The following is a 21,520-nucleotide window of genomic DNA, read 5'->3' as shown; positions in this document are numbered from 1 at the left end:
TTTTGCAGCCGCTATGATTAGCTCCTATTTCTCTAAGATGAACAAGATATGGATGGTTCTGTTCCAAGCACGTCTCTACACACACACACACACACACACACACACACACACACACAAAGTCTCTCCACCTTGACGGGTAAGTGCAGGCCTTGTCAGCACAGCAGAAGTTACTGTGGGATCGGTATTCCCAAAGGTGGATCTTGACTCAGGAGAGTCATCTCCATCCTTGGAGCTGATATCCTGTTCCGGACGGAGAGTGTCCGTGGACTGCGGGGGATATAAACACACACACACAGTAGTGTTTAGTTTGGTGGCATTCTTTGTGTGTAGGAAGTAGATAAAAATTCATCCACATAGCTTTTGGACTTACAGCAATGCTTTCATCGTCAGCAAAGTTCACTCCATTCTTGTGTTCTAACAAAAACAAGGACATAATTTGAATACGCTAAAACTTAACGAACAATCTTGTACACTATAATCAGTTATGTAGTCACAGATACAAAATGTGGGGTAAACTATAATCTTTAGCTGCTATTTTCACATTTATATCAAAGATCCGATGGGTGTGTGTTACCTTCCTGCTGAAGTATCTTGAGGCCCTCCTGAGCTTCAGTGTGCAGGTCCTCCAGGTACTGTGGCCTGCTGCCCTCGATGAAAACATTCTCCTGATAGTGCTGTGAGGCTGTATAGTGGACCGTCAACCTCTTCTGCTCTTCATTCCCCTTCGGACCAGCTGCAGAAACAAAAGAAGCAACGCTTGTTTTTCCTAGTACTGTGCTCTGATTTGACCTTTTGACCAAAATCAGCTTTTGCTTTGTTACTGCAAGGCATTTAGACCATAGCTCATTCTGTGATGTCTTGCCAGTGGTACCTGTAACACTCAATAGTTGGCCATTTGCCAAAACGTTTAGCAGCTTTAAAGCGAATCCTCTGAACCTGTGTATGTGTTTATCGGTGCACCTTTGACGCAGCGCACTCGTCAAATCCACTCAGCTAAGTTTGGTCAGCAGATGTCCCAGCCTGTCCATAGTAAACTATGCCTTGGCTAATCCCATGTCTTTCTTCCTTGCTTGTCCCCAGGTTCAAGGTAATCTGGACTGACTGCATGTAAAGATACAACTGGTCCTCCTGCTGTTGGACCTACTGCGTTGGGACTGGATGAGCTCTTCGTCCTGAACATTTTTACTCAATGTCAAAGGAAGACCAAAAACTACTCAGACTGGACAAACCAAAGCAGCCTGTAAAATAGGCCAAACATACAAACTTTGTGGGGTTTGCCTGATCGCCCTGTGCCTTTGTGACTTTTATTCTAGCACTCCATCTTCTTCCATTAGTCCAAAGACACGGTTGTTTGGTGATTCTAAATTGATCATAGGTGTGTATGTCAGTATGCCAGTCAGTCTCTCGATTAGCCTCATGATGGAAAGGCGACCTGTGTACCCCATTTTCCGCACAGTGCCAGCTGCAATAGGATGAGTAGTTCTGGATAACAGATGGATAGGGAAAACTTACTAGAAAATAACATTGAATACTATTTGGAAAGCAGTCAATGCAGTCAATGTTAACATGCCCAACCACTGACAAATTTACTTTGGGCTTTACTTTGTGGGTGGAAATTTAGAAAAGGCAAAATTGTGGATTTAAGAAGTGGACCCCCACTTCCACTGAGTACAATATTTGGGGGATTAGGAAGATAAACCCTACCTATGCTACTATTGACTAAAACGTAGATTTTTGATGCAAAGACTAAAACGTATGATTTTGGGGATTTTAAAATGGTTAGTATTTCATGGGGCACAATCCAGATTCCAAAAACTGTGCAAGTTAAGTTTTTGCTATCATTATTTAGTGTTTTGTATATATTTGTCTTCTCCATGTAAAAGTTATGTTCCAAATAAGAGTCTTTGTTATTCCCCAAAACACAGCCAAAGAAATTAGAATTTTTCGGCATTAGCTGTGAAGGAAACTGTGTGTCATTTGTTTGTTTGTTTGTTTGTTTGTTTTTAAATAAAACTAAACATTCAAAAAAGTGACCAAAAAAAAAAAAAAAGTGACCAAGCAAAGAAGAAAAAGAAAATGATTTTCTGAAGGGTTAATGGCGTACCATGCAGTTCTCTCTCAATCTCAGCAATCTTTGGAAAATCATCATTGAGACAAAAGAGTGTAATGGGTTTAATGCAGGGAGCCTGATCTACTGTGTGGGAACTCAGTCAAAGTAACTAAAAGCCTAGCTAAGAGTCAGTGTGAGGTCTCTGCTTTCCCTCCTTTGTCACCTTCAACACTGGCCCTCAGTCTCACCTGGTTAGGTAAGAATATTCATGTGTGACTGTACATACTGTATGTGTGTGTGAGGCAACAGACACTCCCACCCTTATCCTTCCACATTCACAGGGAGGAGGCAGCGCAGACACAATGTCTTCTCCTGTGTGTGACTGTGGGAAACCTCCGGTAAACCTGCCTGCCTGATACAATCCAAGAAAAGGAGAGAGGAGAAGTCCAAGAACTTCCACTTGACATCACACATTACTCACATACACCAGTCAGCCACAACATTAAAACCACTGACAGGAGAAGTAAATAACACTGACCCTCTTGTGGCATGTACCACCCACCTCCCACTCCCACCCCATAGCAATGACAATCCTTGGTGGCAGCAGCCACCAAAGGTTTAGGAACAACTAAAAAAAACATGAAAAATAGCACAAGGTGTTGACCTGGCCTCCAAATTCCCTAGATCCCAAACTGATCAAGTACCTGTGGACAGCATTCTGTTGCAAGACACCATGTCCATTCTCTAATGAGTCACAGCTGTTTTGGATGCACACACACAATATTAGGAAGGTGGTCATAATGTTATGCCTGATCAGTGAATAAGATGTTATAATCACCATCTGTGATTAACTGGTAAAGTAGCTCTGCCTGAGATTCCGCCAGACCCCTGCAGACGGTTGTGGGATTTTGGGTGATTAAGATGATCGCCAAAAAAGCTAGTAAAGCCCTTTATCTCATTAGAAGGGACCCCCACATTGCCTTCAACAGTAATTCTTGCGTGCTGTGTTTGTGAGACAGGGAGAAGGATCGTCACTGAAGCACATGAACATGTTGCCAGTCCATCACCTCGTAGCATCAACAGCGCAGAAAAGAAACTTCTAGGGTATATTAAGTACTGGAGAACAAAGTATTACTGCCACATAAATCAGCTGCCTAAAGTCAAAGCTGCTGCCTGTCAGGTGCTTCCATGTGAGTCAGCACTCACCCTTCTTCTTGAAGACAGACAGCAGAGAGTGGATGCTCTTCCTCAAGTAGACCACCATTCCTACTTCAGCACCATAGCAGATGCAAGATCAGAGTATTGTAGTGAAGCAGAGTCCAACGCGTGGCTTTCTGTCGGAGGCGAGGAAAAACACTTGGATTTGCCTCCAATGAAAAAATGGAATAAAAAGCTTGACAGCAGTTTGTCTGTAAGTGAGCCCTGATGCAGAGTGCCCGAGTGACTTGGGGAAGGACAAGTGCACAATAAGATCTGATCCAGCCAAAGCAGCCTGTCCCAGCTGCCTTATCCCTGAGTCTGATACCCTACTCCCTTCCCCCTCTGCTCTCCCTCTCTCTCTCTCTCTCTCTCTCTCTCTCTCTCCCCCTCTTTTTCTCACACTGGCTCTCTCCATTGCTATTCCCTCTGTATTGTCAAATAATGAACCCCCCCCACCAGCAAAACGGCTGTCAAAGTTTGGCTTTCAGGAAGCAACCACCCCCGCTTCCCTCAATATAGACAGACACGTGTGAGGCTGTATGCATAGAGCACCCAGTTAAACCCTTGTGATATTGATTAGTTTGAGGACGTTTTGAGCCTGGAGATATGACGATTAGGGAGGAAGTGGACAGAAATAAACATGGTGTAATTAACGGCAATGATCTTTTCTTTGCCTTAACCCTTTGACCAACTCTTATCGGATTTACAGTTAATCTCAGTGTAAAATATCACCTTAGTGCTTTAATGACTTTAAGAAAACTAAAATATAAAACTGAATGCCTTTGATGAAAAGATTCTATCAATGTTCTCATTTTAGTGGAAAAGTTGAATTAAAAATGTCTTTCTCCAGGTTGAGGCTTAATAAATGTATTTACACAGACAGGTGTGCATAAAGATAACAGCGCCTCATGTTCCTTGATATATTTCAGAGTTTGTCTTTGTCTCTATTTGTCTCTTTCCCAATGGAAGCCTCAAGCATTATGCATCCGTCTGATGCTGTGTCTCATTATAAAAGAGCTGTGGGGGCTGTATTTGACAGTAGAGGTTGTGTCCTCACAGTGAAAAGTTAAGCAACCACATTAGCGTGTTGCATGTTTCATCCTCCTCTGTATCACTGCATCTCTTTCTCCGGTGCCCTCTGTCTCTGCCAACCTCTCCTACTTCACATCCTCTCCCTCTCTCCCTCTCTGCCCCTTAGCCCTATAGCCCACAAAGGTCTGGTGTGAGTTATAAATAGATGAGGCGGCCTCAGCTCATCATCTGCAGATGAGTTCTTGGGCGCCTGCTAATGTTTCCTGACAAACTGCAAAGGGATTGAAACACAAGACTGAATGAAAAAGATAAAATAAAAATAAAAATAAAATAAGAAAACACGGATTCTGCATTAAAAAAACAACTGATGCTCCACTTGAATCCACTTGCCCTCTGAATGGTTGTTTATTCTCAATAAAGTGGCACTGCAGGGGGCTACAGCTGGCCTGGACCAGCTGAAAGTTAGTGATACAACAACCATCACCCAACAGCCCTCCACAAACTAAAACACAAGACTCCTGGCACTGGAGAAATACCAACAGGGGGATACTGAGCTTCTCCACTTGAAGAAACCTCCACCCCAGTGGATCAGACTGACCAACCTGGTAGTGGTTCAGCCTTGAGATGAGGCGAATAAGCAGAGGCATTCAGAGCAGAGCAGCTTTAGACACTGGAGCCACGCCAGAGGATTAACTCTGCCAGTAGCTTAACCTGTCCATCTCTTCACCTTACACTCTACTGAACCTGATGTTTTCCTCCTATCATCACCTCACTCTTCCTAATTATCCACTTAACTCTACTACACTGTGTCATGTTTTGTTTTGCCTTTGCCTGAATCTTGACGTATTCCCTGCATGACATCACACGTCATACTCATAAAATTCCAATCTATTAATCCATATTAATTTCTGCAAGTTCACCAATATAAGCCATTGGGAGCTTATGTGCATGAGAAAAGACTTTTGAAAGAAAAGACCCCCCCCCAATATAAATCCACATCCAGTCCTCTCAGCACAGACCTTTACTATGTGCCAGTTTTGGGGGTTCACTGGCCCAGCCTGTGCAACCTCCTGTTGTTAACCAAGACCCGTCATATCAATATTCATTAGAAGGCCTAAAGAGATGCCATCTGGTCCTGGAGGAGAGGGCAGAGGGGAGAGATGGACTTCACATGCCTTTGATTCAGTGCAGACAACACACAATTTCACCGCATGAGCAGCATAATGTAGTAAATCACAAAAGAGGAAAGAAACATATGCCAACTTCATGCTAATCCAGGCAATCCCAAAAATCAACAAATGTCATCCTGGCCCAAATATTCCCCATCAGACAGCTCAACACCTCCTTTCAACAGTTCTTAATTCAACTGATGCTCCTTCTTTAATGGATAATCAGAAGGTGTTTTATAGCCTGCTCTGCGTAACTCTAAGGATAATATCATAAATCACCCGTGCCACATTGTTGGACTTGGTCAAATAGACTCCAGAAGAACAATGAGAGTACAAACAACCAACAATACCACCTTGTTAAAATGTCAAAGGCCAAAAAACAAAAAAACAAAACACACGCTTCATTAGGTAGAGCCACATTTAAAATACATTTAATAATAATGATTTGGCAGGCAATTCCCCTTCACTGGTTTTTATGTCGTGTTGTGAATTCAGAGCAGTTTCCTTATTATACAGAAATTTAAACGGCAGTTATTCTGATGATACACTGATCATTAAATGATTAATGAATTAAACACAATGTTTAGTTACTGTGGGCACAAAAACAACAGGCTTGCAGTTTTTCAGGTTTTTCTTTCTTTCTCCAGTAGAAGCACGCAAACACTTTTCGTTTAAGGCTGTTGCACTTCATTAAACTTGAAGGTCTTGTGCAGGACAAAATGGAAAATCACATATGTTTGTTTCACAATTGCATCTTTTACAGGAGCCTCTCAAATGGCCACTTTTTTTCAAACCGCACACTTCCAATTAGTAACACACTTATGAATATAAATAATGCTTAAAGCCAAAATAACCTGGATACAGCAGCATTATCAGGGCTTTTTTTTCTAATTTTGGAAAGCTGTCATTAAATTCACAATTCACAGTTTTTACGGGATCACCTATTTAAATCTGAACAAATGAGACTGACCCTGCAGTTACCAACTCTTCATAACTACCTCTAACCCAGTGTGACCCACCATGAACACATACTGGTGTGTAGAAAATAAAAATCACTTCACCTAATGGAATTCATTACAAACTAACCAATAGAATATGTCCGTTTAACCGAAGCAGACAGAGATACCCTATACCTCCCCTCATACAGTTGCCCCCACTAGAGTGTGCTCTATCAGCTCTAGTTCTGTTTGCACTGCAAGTATGAGACTGCAAAAACAGCAAGTCATCTGATGAGGATGTTTACTGTAGTTACACATGGCCAGTTCACACTGAAGCCGTATATAAAGCAGCTGAAAGGCATAAAAGATGACTCTCAAAGGGCCGACCAAGCCCAAGAACTGACGCTAAGACACACACACACACACACACACACACACACACACACACACACACACTGATTGGAAAATGTAATACTTTGACCACATGGTGTGTATTATCTCATCTCATGTCCTCAGCTCACCCTCCTGTTTGCTGCACATAGAAGGAAGGAGGTAAAGAGAGCAGCAGTGAGAGAGAGAGTGAGAGAGAGAGAGAGAGAGAGAGAGAGAGAGAGAGAGAGAATAATAATAAGTGATGGCTGTACTCTACTGCTTTTGTCATAAACTCAACAGCAGTATCAGGTGAGCCTTCAGGCCACTGGACTGTGACGAGCTACAGGGTTTCCACTTCATGCCCAGTTGGGTTTGAAATCTACCACTGCCACAATACAGTTACCTGGGTGTATATTTCAGTGCATACATCCTGTGCTTATTGGAAAAAATATGTGGGGTGGGGGGTGAGGGGGGCAGGGTGACTGAGGCCGCGGTACACATGAAAATGAACAACATAAAAATAGAACTATTGATCACTGTGCTTGCAAAGTTAAATTATTGCTATCCACTTACACAACTGCATAGCCTGGATAACTTCATACATGGTCAAAGACGTGGAATACGTGAGAACAGACTTCCTCTATTAGTACACATTAGTACACATTTTTGACAAAGTCTATGCCAAATGTATAAGTGTGTCTTTCAATACCCTATATTGATTCTGGCATGGACCTTTTTACAATGCAAACTATTTCTTGTAGACGATGTCTCAGTTCAATTAAATGAAACTGAAGGCCATGCAGTATGCAGTATAGGTTATAAGCTACACCCCCTCCATGTGAGTGGATGGGACTTGGGTCAAACTAAAACATTAAAGTATATACATTTTTTTTTTTCAAAGATGGTTTCTGTCATTATACATAGTTAATAAAATACTAATGCATAGTCAAGTGTATTTTTTCTTATAAGTTTGTTTCAGTTATTATTATTATTATTATTATTTTCAGTTATTTGACGCTATAGAAACAGGATGTGATATCACAATGACTACAAGTTGCGGGTGTGTATAGTACAACATTTCTTTGTAACTGGTGGAGGTAGAGCAGAGCACAGTATTATGAAAATGAAAATGTGAGTGAGTCTGGCAGAAGTGTGGGCAGGTCATCAATAATGCAGCTCTGTGTCGTGCACTCTTAGACTGTACTGTCCAGACTCTGGTTCCAAACTTGCAAAATGTCGGCGCCCGTCCATATATACCATCTATGGCCAAGACAATGAACTAGCATGAACAAAAGCAAGACCAACTCCAAATGGAATGCAGACATCACTTACACACCAGCGCTATGATCAAGCACGACCCCTGGCTTAATTTACCATCGTGTATCACTAGGTACATATACCTATGGCGTAGATTTATATGTACACATAAGTACACAAGTACACACAAATATAAATGCTTTCACCAGCATAGAACCTAAGGTGCAGGCTCCACGTAGATCAAGCTTTAAGGGCCACAGGTAGTGCCAAAAACTGCAGTCCAACAAATGGACGCTATGCAGGCCCCAAAAGCACAGGTTATGCACAACTTTAATTTCATCAAGACTTGAAGCTATGCATAATTTTGCTCCACCCCCTAAAATTAGCTGGGAGTTAGGCGGACTCAGTCATTTCCAAGTTGGCGACAACAGGAGCCACCACATTGAGCTTCAAAGTCGCTTTTCAGGAAACCCATATCGCAGTGGGTTTGTGCAGTAGCTATGACATGTCAACAAACTGTAAACACAAACTAAAAAACAAAACAAAAACACAGCTTCCAATTATAACAATCCATTTATATATGTGTGTGTGTATATATATATATCTTGGTTGAAGAGTAGTTACATGTCCCGTCACTTCTTACCTGCTGCTGCTGGCTAGGCTAGTTAGCTGGTGTCTTCTTGTTGGTTGCTAGTTTGTAGCTGACTGCTAGCCTGCTGGTCGTTTTTCAGTTGGACTTGACTTCTAAATGTGTTTTGCCTCGGATCACGACACAAAGGATTGTAAAATCTTATCCTGTGTATTAATGAATATCTGTTTTCTAAAAGTTATTTCTTTAAAGAGCTGCAGTAAAAAGCGCAATTGTTGTAGGCTGTTTGTAGCTGCACATTAATACACATTTGGTGCACTAGTGAACCAGAATGTACAGAATATCACAAGGCTTCGAGGCAGGTTTACATGTTATATATATATATACTGTGTTTATATAGTGGCAGCCTTCAGTAGTGGTTTCATCCACTCACCACAGTACGTCCCTGTTGCTCTTTCCATTCCTGTAGATCAGTAATGAAACTGCTAGAATACAGGAAGCGAAGGTTAAAATGTTACCAGCACTAAACCTCCAATCTCCCTAACACACATACACACACACAGGTGTCATTATTCAAGTTGTGGCTGTGCTCCTGATTTGTATTCAGTTGCTGCTGTGGTGGATTTGAGTTATGAGCTCCCTTACACTGAGGGGTGTAGTATTAACTAGGGAGAACGAGAGAACGAGATGCAGGCTAACCACCATCCTAGATGCACATATGTTGTATAATATTTTAAGTATCTTGATATGATACTCGGGCACCATCTGTTTAGGTGGCCCGAACACATTGGAATACTGTATGTATTGTACGACTATGCTCATTTGTCACTAAATTCTCTGATGATCGCCAACAGTCGTAGAGGGAGCATAAAAGGAAAACATACAAAATGTAAAACACTAATACAGGACCCCTGAGATGGTGAACAGTATAACGGGACGAAGAAGACTGAAGGAAGGGGAAGGTGGACTGAGGAAATGGGAGGAGAGCAGGATGATGCAGGGCATGAAGAGGACATGAATCACTAGGTACAGTAACTGTCACTACCCATGAACCACCTGCATTTCTGATTTCCTCTGGCTGGGACACAGAGGAAGTGAGATGAAGAGGGACCAAGAAAGGAAGAGTGCTGAATATGAATAGATAAAGAGAGAAAAAGAAAAGAAAGCGAGAGTCCCTGTAAGACTGTGAGAAAAAACGGTACCACTATAATAAAACGGTATAATTGTCAAATGTTAAATGGAATCAATGAATTTAATATTGTCAATAAAGGTGGAAAAATGGCTTCTTGTGTTATATTTATATTTACTTGTTCTTTTAGCTCGACCGCGTTGTGCTGCGACTCCAAATCTTGCTTTAAATTCGATGTGTTTTTGAAGCCAGATTTGTCACCAGCACAGAGTATACAGTGAACCTTAATATTGTTGTCTTTAGCAGAAAACAAACTCAAAATAGTGGCGTATTTTCATTTAGAAAACGCACATCTCTCTCCTCCCTCCATTGTTGTTAATGTGTGTGTCGCTGCTTGGTTGTCCTCATGCTGCAAATGTGACTTGTCGCATATGTGAAGTCACTCGCCGAGACAAGAAGAAAACAAAAATATATCAATATATTTATATACATTTGTATATATAGATGTAGAAGAAAGTAATGTAACATTTTTACTCAGGAAAATAGGGACGAGTTACTTATCCAAGTCACTGTGTGTTAGTATTTTCCCCATTTTCAGTAAGTAACTAATTACTGGTTTGGAAATAGTAACACATTAGATTACTGGTTACTGAAAAAAAGTGGTCAGATAAAAGTTACCGACATCACTGCATGTATCAACATCTCAGCTGCTCAGTTAGCTCCATGCTCAGTTAAAAACTCAGTTCACATTGAGAGTAAATGTAGATAACTTAGTTCTTGTCAAGAAACCATTTGGCAGAGCTTTGAAGCCGATCACAAGACCCATAACTTTATGTATGTTATGTTATATATGTATTTTTCTCTGCTTGCTTTCCTCTTCTGCTTCTACAGTGCAGATTACACTTTGCTTGCTTTCTACAGCATTACTGAACATAAGGTCATAAGTTCTCCAATTACTGGTAATACTCCATTAAAAATCATTTACATTAATGCAAACTTTGACACAGAAACTTTATCCAGTGTCACATAAACAGTTAAACAGGAATCTTTAATCAGAACTTCAGACTTCAAATCAGGTTGAAGAAATACTGTCCCTGTAAATGTAACCAGTGAGCAGCCATTGCACAATACACTTCACCAACTAGGGCTTACCTACCAGCACTGGTATCAGTAAATATAATGATAAAAAAATGAGATGTCGGTTGATGCCAATACAAATTCATAAATCAAATTTTAATTTTCACTCCAGTCAAACAGAGCTAAATCAACAAGCATGCTTCCTTGATGACTCAGAAAAGCCTGTGTATCTTCTTAACCTTTCCCTGGTGTTTCTGATAATTTACCAAGCAGGGATAAATCCTCTATTTGCTGTTGTTCTTAATCCTTACATGAAGCATGCTATAAACATGAGGTAAGGTGACTGATTGGACCTCAAGACCCTCGGGGAGGGAACAACATCACAGAGCTAAACTTAGCTGCTGCAGCACCCACGGCGTGCAAAAATAGTAACTGTCACTCTTTTTGTAATTATCCCTCCCTCGCTCTCCACCTGCTGTTCTCTCTCTCTCCCAGCCTGATAAGGGGATTGTGGGTATTTTTACTAACTGAGTATGAGCTCTTTTCCTGCATGTCACTCCAACTTAAAAGCTTTTTGTGAGCCAAACTGAAAGCTCTGTCAACACAGACACCAATATGGATGCCTCATGGATGCCTCACAGCAGAAACACAGTTGACTCATAATTCACCACATTCATCTGCAGACTCAGAACAAGATAACAAATCTGTATGTTGCAATTTGGTGCATGGGAGTCAGAACAGGAGTCCTCTTGGTGACCCTTGAAAATTAGAGGGTATAGAATGACGCTAAGGTCTCCAGACAAAACCACACTGAGAGAAGATGGATGAGGACAGTGTATAACACACTGCAAATAATTGCTGCAGAGTCACAGAGTCAAACAAAAACCCAACTGTGGAAGTAAAAACCTCGGAAAATCTCCTCGCTGGATTCACTTGTAGAAGTAAGTAAAGTATTATCAGTGTAATAAACTGATATAATGCATTCACTTTGCAAAATATAACTTAAAAATTGAATGTTCAGTAATAGTTGAATTGTTGCCGTTCAGACTGATGACACGTCCCACAGAGACAAAAGGTTGTGAAGAAAAGTTCTGCCCTTATGGTGTATAGTCTCATTGAGTGTGATGGATGACTTAATGAGAGACCTCCAGCTTCTGAGCAGGACAGGACAGGCCTGTCACCCTCAAGCCTGATTCCTCCTTTGGACGGTCTGACCTGTGGAAACCACAGGGCAGTCTCCGCTTAAATATCGATAGAAAGTTCTTGCTAATGCAACCACAGTTTTGTTTGGTGAAGGTTTTACTCAAAGGTCCATTATACGCTTGATAATACTCTCATGTCTGTTAGCTAAGCTAACCCTCATCTTCCAAGGAAACCACCATGACATTACCAGCTGAAGCTTATCTGGAATCAAGTCACAGAGGCTTGACAAATCCAGAATACTTCCTCTGGTCTGATTCCTGAACCAGCTGGATCCAGTGTTGTCAGACGGGAAATGATAAATTATTGTACCAGAAGCTTAAAATTACCATATTTTCAGGAACATTATCGTACATACCTGATTTGACGTTAATCAGGACCACCTACTAGGTAAAACATTACCCCAGACCACATACTATAGTTTATAATGCAGTTTTACCTTTAAGTAGATAGCATGGTTTGTGTGTGCTAATAGCCATGTAGTGAAGGGGTTGAATGATCATTCTCTTAAATTATCCCTCTTATAGACTGATATTATTGTATAAATACAATAATTATTATACATCTGGCAACGTTGGCTGGATCCGTTCAATACGCTGGAACAGCCATTCTGCTCTGAGCCCTTGTATTGTTCTGTTTTGAGCTCTTCACTCTGTCTCTGAGTCTACAGACCCTAAAAATAAAAATCATTTCAGCCTGTACTCTCAATCTTGATCTTTTAGTCAATGTACAGAGTAATGGTTATGGTCTTGTATTTATATAGCGCTTTTCTACCTATTGGTGCTCAAAATGTTTTACAGTCACAATGACACATCTACCTGTTCATTCACATAAGTACACACACACATCCACAGAGCACTGCCAAACACTGGGATCAATGAACCCTAACCCTCACATACAAGCTGCTCTACCTACTGAGCCACAGGTTGGGAGAGGAACATAGATCAGCTGGTAAGTGTTTTGTATGGCACCTCAGCTCCACCATGACAGAACATCTGCACCACCAAAGAGGCATCTAGAATCTCTTGTCTACTCTTACTCATAGATGAGATCTCAAGATTCTTGAACACTTTCACTTAGTCCTGAAACCCTCTTCCCACCTGCAGTAAGCAATCTATAACAGCCTCAGATTTGAAGACACTGATCCTCTCCTCCACAGCTTCTCAGTCAGCTGAAAAGCATCCTAGTGCATGCTGATAGTCACACCCTGATGAAGCCAGCAGAGGGACTGTCCTGATGTCAACAAACTGGACACATTCTATCCTCAGCTCTTCCTTTAGATGCTGTCCGTGAAAATCAGGAACCAAGTCAGAGTGTAGAAACAGATTTGCTTCATGCAAGTTTGTCAATGTGACTCTTGCCTGTTTTACATAAAAAAAAACAAAAAAAAAAACTTTAGTTTGCCCTGCAGTGGTTTCATGGATTTACTTATCCATCCCGGTCGTTTTGCTCCTGATTAGAAGGAGACTTCAACTGGCTCACTGGACAACAAGGCACAAGATAATGCATTCACTTTCACAGATAAACATCCCCAGGGTTGGAATTGTCAGCATAAATCGTCTGCGGAGATAAAGACATCCATTTGAGTCACATTTAGCAGCTGTTCAAACTCCCCACCTCCCCAGTCTTCTCTCAACTGCAGTAATGACACAAAATCCGAATGTCACAGTCTGGTTTGTCTGATTAATGAATCAAAATGTGAGTCTGCATTTGACTTGAAAGAAAATGTCATTTGTACCATTTAATACACTCATGCGCATTGTTCTTTTCTGTACATGGACCTTCAGTACATAAAATTGTGTGTGGAATCAATAGGAATATAGAAGCTTTTTTTTTCAAAAGAAAAAAAAGAAAGAGAATATATAAAATGGAATCTACGCAATAGTGAGACATTTTCATTATTAATCAGGTCAATGACTGACGCAATGGATAGAGTCATCATCAATATTCTCACTATGTGTGCCGCTGAGAAATAAGGAGCAGTTTAGAATAAAAAAAGACCCATCTGCTGACGTCCTGTGTTTGAGCTGTGAGGTGTAAGTGAAGAGATTCATTTGACCGCGTGTCATCTGAATCACACAGAACACATTAGGCCCAAACAGATGCAGCCTGTTTCCAAAGCAAAATGCACGTGTACCAAACACGCCTAAATGTATGGCCAGTGAACGCATTTTCTCATGAGCAACGTAAGAGTAACAATGTGTGTATGTGACACAGACGGAGATGCAGAGAAAGAGCATAGTGTCTTAACTTGTGCAAGTGACTTGTGCTCACAGAGAACAACAACTCATTCTGCCAAATGTGAGCCTCCATTAATATCTCACAAACACACTCTCACTCCTCACTCTTCCTCCGTGAAATCCTGCATGTGGGGTCAACGAACTGAGCTCCCGTTTTGGCTGTCTGAAAACACTTGTAAATACACGTGAAAAGACGGCAGCGTGTTTGAGTAAACCTGCTGCCAAATGACCAAGTACAAAAGAGGCTGAGGCTGGCACTGGCTCCACACCATGTGCTTGGCACGATACTCTGCTCCCCAGTGTAACATCTTCGCCTCCAAGGTCTCCTAACACCAGTGAAATGACACAGCTCCAGTGGCTGAGGTTAAAGATAGCTCGTATTTGGCTGGTAAGGTACCCAAATCGTCTTGTATTTGGGTTTGATTCCCTTTATGTATGTTTAATTTGAGTTGAAATTTGGGTTTGATTCCCTTTATGTATGTTTAATTTGAGTTGAAATGCTTTCCATATATAGGTATTCACTACAACACTTCAGACAAAAATGAAGCAGCCTTTTTACCACACTTATACAAAGTATTAATATATTATATTATGATCTTAAGGTGAGTGATCAATTGAGAACTAGTTGTTGCTCTAAACATGGAAAAAAGTGTTTAAGCAAAAAGCTGTCAACAAGTATGAATCGTGATCATGATAGTTCCTGAAAGTATTTTTCAAACTATTACAATTTTGTCAATCCTTTTAACTTTAGACACTAGTTCTTCCTTGACCGCAGTGAAGTTATTTATTAAATATTAAAGCAAAATCAAAGTTCAGCTTAGTTCTCTATCACTAGTACATTGAAAAATAATTATAGTGGCATTCGAACTAGATACATTTCATCTGCATTAGCAGCTAAAGGAACACTTTGAGATGACTATTTAAGGCTCCTTTGATTGAAAATTGACTTGGTTTCAGCGAGGTTTGATTTCGTTTTCTTGTCCATCAGTTGACAGGACAAGATTAGCTGAGACCGTCCCAAGATTTAAATTACAGGTTGCAAGCAATGGTGCATGAAAGTGAAGCTAGATGGACCTTTGCCTCGTGAGGTCACGGCCGGGTCAGCATGTTGTTTGTGTACGTGCTGTTTAATGCTATAGTCTGATGCTTTAATTGAATTTAGGTGGAAGTGCAGGAAGCCGATGGACTGAGCCCCATTACAGATGAATCACTATGTCCTTCTTTACTGGAGACACAGAGATCACTACCAGACACTGAAACCACAGGACATTTTAACTCCAGCAATAATAGATGTATTTAGCGCATTTATGGTGAACAGATGTTATCACTAGCCCAAAAATGTGGTTTGTGAGGTCACAGTTACCTTTGACCACCAATTTCTAATAATTTCATCCTTGAATCTAAATGAGATAAAAATGCCAAATTTAATTTCCTCAAAAATGCGAAAATGGTACAGTCTAGAGACAAGTCAGACAACCCACAAACATGAAAAAAAAAACAGTTGCCTATTTACACATTCAGTAGAAATAGTCCTTTCTTAAAAATAAATAAATAAATATTTTTAAAAAAAAAAAAAGATGCAAGATTTTGCTGGTTATAAAATTATAGAATATGCTAAAAGGCTTCCTAAAGGGAGAACTGCAGTGTCAATGGAAAATGCTCCATGTGTTTGGTCACTGCATGTGACCCATTTTATGTTACACAAGCCATTTGATCCATTGTGTGTGTACATGTTTTTGACTACTGTAGCCTTAATTAAACATTCCTTGTGCAGCTTTAATAAAGGAACATGAATGTATGAATAGATGTAAGGACTCCAACTGCTCACAGCGAGGGCTAAAATGACAAAATTTAAATTTGGGTCATCCCAGCAAGCGGCATATAGTTACTTTGCATTCACTCACTCTCTGCATGCATGAAACTCCTGTTAGACTCTGTTTTAACAGATTATCCTCACTTGAAAGTATTCTGGAAATGCCATCCAGTGGCTACAAATGACCACGCTGCACTCAGGGACAGAATAGACCACTAACCACAATTGTATGTTGCTAAAAACGTCTGCTCCTTTAGGGCGAGAAAACAAAAGTTTCTTCTGGTAAAGGGCATGAGAGGACAGGACAGAGGAACAAGGAAATAGTCGCCTTTTATCTCCAAAGAGCACTTGGGCAATGAATTGGTAAAACTGGCTACAACGTGATTTTACAGGTGAAAAAAAGTATGTCAAATAGTAAAAAATTCAGAATCAAACAGGCAGTTTAATACCCTTGAGAAAATGTCATAGGAAGGTGGAGATGAGTGGTGAAAGAAACGGTTTTTAGGCTTAGTTGTAGGTGGAGAAGAAAGAAAGGTTAGTTCAAGAATGCTCTCCTCTGTTTTGTGAAACAGCTTCTAAGAGAACAGAAAAGACACTTAAAGGAATTGAGTGTATAGCACTGAGGTGCACCTGTGTCTACAGGTACTGGTTACCTGCATGTAAAGCAGAGGAGAGATGTAACATGCACCAAGAGAAACATCAGCGGAATAGATCAGCGGTGGATGATGAGATGGAGTGAAAATTCATCTTCTCATTATCTACCTTTGTGTTGCCTAAGCTCTCTGCAGGGAAGTCGTGACTTTGACAGTGGCGCACACTAAATGGGATCTTCAAAGGAGGACCAAGAAGAGAGCGCCTTAGCCCCGCTTACAGAAATCAAAAGGCTTAGTCGAGCCTCGCACAGTAGGATAATGGAATATGAAAAATAGCACACTCTGCCTAAGACAGCAGTAATGAAAATGGCAGGGAAATCTCCTGGCAGCCTTGTTCTCGAATTATACAGACAGGCGATACAACGGGTTCTTCTTTCCCTCTGTGATCATTATATTCTTGAGACTAGAGTTACCTCCTTTCAATTCTTCTACCCTAATTCCATCATCAGTTTTCACTTTCCATTACCTCTCAATTATTTATTGCCCACAATTTTGTTTGATCTTTCTCGGTTCTTTAAGGTTAAAGGTTGCCAGCCACTAATCCACACGCAAATATTTTTTAACCACATTTATTGTTTATTGGATATTGTCATTTGCAACTCATCTTTAGAGAAGGCACATTCTGAGTCAGATTATCATGTGATGAAAGGCGCCCCCTGAACAGTGGACAGTTATGAGAAAGTAATATGAAACATCTGGAGACCCATCAGCTGCATCACATGATACTATAAAACTTCAAAGGTGCTCGAGAATGAAAGGGTGACAGTGAATTTGTGTCTCCCTCTGAACCCCTGACCACCTGCATGTACAGCAGGGCTCACATCATCGGATGAACGGGCGTCCTTGTTGGTTACGGTAAGTAGTTACATTACCCTCTGTATGACTTGTCTGTAAGGATGCCAGGTCTGAATCACGTAACTCTGGATTCAATTTGCTATAAAAATCTGAAATCTTTACTAAAATGTGCTCTGAATTACTTAGAGGGAAGCATGGAACATAACACTCCCGTAGATGACCTTGGCCAAAAATAGAGAAAAAGCCAGGTAGCCGATGTGTGACCTACAGTAGATTCTCACCCTGGGAAGTGTGAAACTCCAGACATAAACAAAATTTCAGGTGTAATGAAGGACATAAGGCAGGACTCGATTTTGGAACCCACCCAGAACCACAAAGAGGATATTTCGGGAGCATGGAGTCGCTGAGTTATCAGAGAAGTCTGATCCTGAGGCTCTAATCCCTTACCTAGTATTGCATCAACCTACATGAATATGTGTGCCAAAATATGCAATAGAGTGCATCCCTTCTATCTTGCCCTGCCTTTTCATTATGGTTATTGTGTTGCAAAAAGCAGCTACAAAAGTTTTGATGTGGACTGGGAAATTGTGTGTTTGCGTGCAGGACGGGTGCCCATGCGTAAGGAAATCGCTGGTATGCAGGAATGCATTCACACCCCAAGTTTCTGAATAAACTCCCTGTGAATGAGGTGTTGAATGCAGGACAACAGAGGACGACAATCAGGCACGCCTTGCAACGACCACCCCAAGAGGAAATGTGTCTCTATGCGCGCACTGTTTTGTACAGCGAAATACACAAATGCAATCTTGATGCTTAGATAAGAGATGTTCTTGTTTTTGCTGACAGATGAGGCAAAACGCCATACTTTAACACACAGGGTTTATGTGTCTCAACTATTTCAGCCAAAAGAAGTAGGATTTGGGACCACTTGCTGTCACACAAGATGTGCTGAAGGCTGAACTTATACATACATTCATTACATATACATCATACTTTAATATAAAAGCTTCACTGCGACAGAAATTTCAGCAAGTCTGTTAGGAATTCATTAGTGTTAGTCGAGGTCTTGTTGGTGCTGTTATGGTTCTGGCCAGTGTTGGTCGTAGTTCATGTCTACAATAACCCAACCTGCTCATCAGTATCGACCGTGTCACTAACCACAAATCATATTTTTGAAAAAAAATAAATAAAAATTAAAGTAGAGAGAAAATGTGTCACGACCCATGCCACTGTTGCTATGCAACTGGCCAAACAACCGCATCACCTGGGACACTGTTTTGACAACAACTTTTGTAAATTCACTCATAATGCTAATTCTATACATTTTTTTTTTGATTACACTGTTTATTTTATTTGACTAGATAATAATTCTTTTATTTTAATCTAATCTTATTTTATTGTATCTTTCTTGTGTTTTTTACTTTTGTGTAATATCCCTTGTGGATCATTAAAGTTTGTCTTAGTCTAAATGCTTGTCGTAAAAATCAACACATTTTATTAAAATGGGCTCCAACTTTAAATTGTGCTCAATATATTTGACAAAAGTCTCTTGGATAGAAATCAAGAATGTAATGTTAAAATTAGACATCATGTGTAAAATTAGACTTTTATACTGGTTTCAAATGTGACATTAATGCCTGTGTATTAGTGAACCAACCATCCAGAAACCAGAATATATTTAACTCAAATACTGAGGCAACAAAAGAGAGACAGGCTCATATTACTACCAGTCATGATGAGAAAATGTAAAAATAAATGTAGTTTTGGTTGAGGACTGAAATCATAAAACAAAAAGCAAAAGCACTCTATTAAACCTCAGTGACGTTATCTGACAATCTCTGTGCACGTCAGTGTGAGCTGTAGTTGAACCTGTTTGTCGAGGGTTACTGTTGCTTCGGGTACATTTAACAGAGACAACTATCAGGGTGGGACAGATTCTACTTTCCACTGCAGTTACAGCTCACAGTCATGAAATAATGTCCCAAACTTTCTGCCCAACAGAGAAAGACAAAAAAAAAAAAAAAATCTGTGTTGTCTTAGTCCTGTGTCAGCAGGAGAAGGAATCCACCGGAACAAAAGTACAAGTAAAAAACCTTTTGCCAGCATGCAACCCCCTTCTGCACCCGTGTGCAATAAGCAGGAAGCCTTGAAGCTGACTAAGGTGAAGTCAGCATGGGAATACTGTCAGCCTGCACCTAAAAGGCTTACGATAGGAACTGATTCACATGAATACACACACAAGCATAACACGCAGTCTAACTCAATAAGTCAGTTCAGCCTCATCTCTTCTGGAACTCCTCACATTTCAAAGTCAAATTTAAGAATTAACTTATTTGTGAATATATTCGTTGAAGGATATTAATATAGATCATGTATCACTTATGGCCAGCCATCCTCTTACCTGTTTTCACTTTGTCTTGTCGTCCAAACTGCCAGAAGTTGTTAGTTTTTTCCTGAATGGGACTTGAGCTCAGCTTAGTAGGTGGAGACAAGTTTTTTTCTGTCTGGACCTTCTTCTTCTTCTTCTGGATGCTGTTCCCCATATCGGGGCAGTCCTGAAGACCCTAAATAGGGTCTATCACCGCATCATCCTTTAACATCACATCCTGCTCCCCCTCCAGCTTGCCCAAGTGAATAATGCACTGCTGAGTTCCCGTGGTCGAATAACTCCTGCTGACACACAAACACCACACTATGGAGAATCTGTGCTAAAGACCCACTGACACCATTCCTGAAAGACAAACACCAGCTCTGACACTATCATAGATGCAGATCCAGCAAGCAAACAAAAAAAGATCTCCAATCAGTCCTGGTAACGGAGCTGACACGCTGCTAGTCATGTACATTCAAGCAACATCCAGCTACTGACAAGCTCGAGTGTGTGTACGCATGTATGTGTATGAGTGTGAGAGTGTGTGCGCGTGTGCGAGTGCCCCTCCCACTCTCTGCCTCTGTGCGATTGCTGTGCTCCCAAGCTGAGCGCTCACTCAATTGAGCCTTTTCAGTGTCAGAGAGGAATGAAAACACAAACACTCATCTCCATCACACAGACCATCAAATGATTCCCTTTCGCTCGAGGCCAGAAGCACCTCTGTTTTCTCTTGTCGTGAGCCGTGATCAGTTGTCTTTATTGCAAACCACTACAAGCACAGCTGACAGATCCTGTCAACACAACATTGTGATGTAAACCACAAATTTGTCTGTCACAGTCACGCGCACACACATACACAAGAAGACGCTGCTGGGAAGACAGCAGCGCATCAGCGGTGTTTATGCTCAGAAATAAGTAGCAAAAATAAGGAGTAAACACTGAGGTAGAGGCGAGACGAGAGACTTGGCAGCTCTTCTGTCTGAGACCTTTTGAAATGCTGAAAGGTGCACACGTACATACAGATGTGGCTGCACACATGCACAGATAAAAACTAGAAAGAGCAGGATCTATTTCAGGCAGTTGATCAGACAGATCCAAGCTTATTTTGAGAAGAGAATATTCTAGCTATGCTTTGAGAAAATGCAGATACTGAGACTTTAGTGTGAGTTAAAGATGGAAAGATGATGGGGAATTCTAGAGATGAAACATCTCTTATGTTAAAAAGGGCACTAAAGATTTCTGTCAAATGCTCTAGGAAGCAGATGAAGGGATTACAGAAAAAGGGCTACCAAACTTCCAATCTTTACTGTAACCCTTTTTCATTCATCATCTTCTGTCTCCTTCCATCACCATCTAACACAGTTAAAAAGGGATCATTTGGCAGGGTATGTCCCACAGTGAAGATGCCATGTCGTTCAGCGTCACTAACTGGCGGTGACACCAATCCCAGAGGTAGTGGATCAATAGCAGTGATCCAGGTCGACGTCAGGGAGAGACATACTGCATGGAAGCAGATAGATGACACCATCCGCAAGTGAAACTGAGATTCCTCGCAAGAACAAAATGGAGGAAGAGGAAGGAAGAGAGATGATCAGGAGCAAGAAAATGAAACCACATACTCCTCATCATGGTCTC

The 21,520-nt window shown here is 40.9% G+C and overlaps 1 protein-coding gene across 4 annotated transcripts in view; it reads right to left on the bottom strand.

Moving 5' to 3' along the window:
- Nucleotides 1–21,520, bottom strand: part of kiaa1522 (KIAA1522 ortholog) — a 37,073-nt gene that overhangs the window by 6,767 nt on the left and 8,786 nt on the right. For 2 of the 4 annotated variants that reach the window (XM_047604526.1, XM_047604527.1), the window contains exons 3-5: nucleotides 575–733; nucleotides 371–414; nucleotides 129–267 (exon numbers count right to left, since the gene is read on the bottom strand). In XM_047604526.1, the coding sequence (XP_047460482.1) occupies nucleotides 129–267; nucleotides 371–414; nucleotides 575–733 (342 nt within the window). Of the gene's footprint in view, nucleotides 1–128; nucleotides 268–370; nucleotides 415–574; nucleotides 734–3,256; nucleotides 3,681–19,915; nucleotides 20,872–21,520 lie in introns of those variants that run through there. The other 2 variants (XM_047604528.1, XM_047604529.1) reach the window with 2 other exon arrangements.

Source organism: Mugil cephalus, chromosome 14 (genome assembly GCF_022458985.1).
Source record: "Mugil cephalus isolate CIBA_MC_2020 chromosome 14, CIBA_Mcephalus_1.1, whole genome shotgun sequence".
NCBI lineage: Eukaryota > Metazoa > Chordata > Actinopteri > Mugiliformes > Mugilidae > Mugil > Mugil cephalus.
This window is presented reverse-complemented; position numbering and strand designations above follow the sequence as displayed.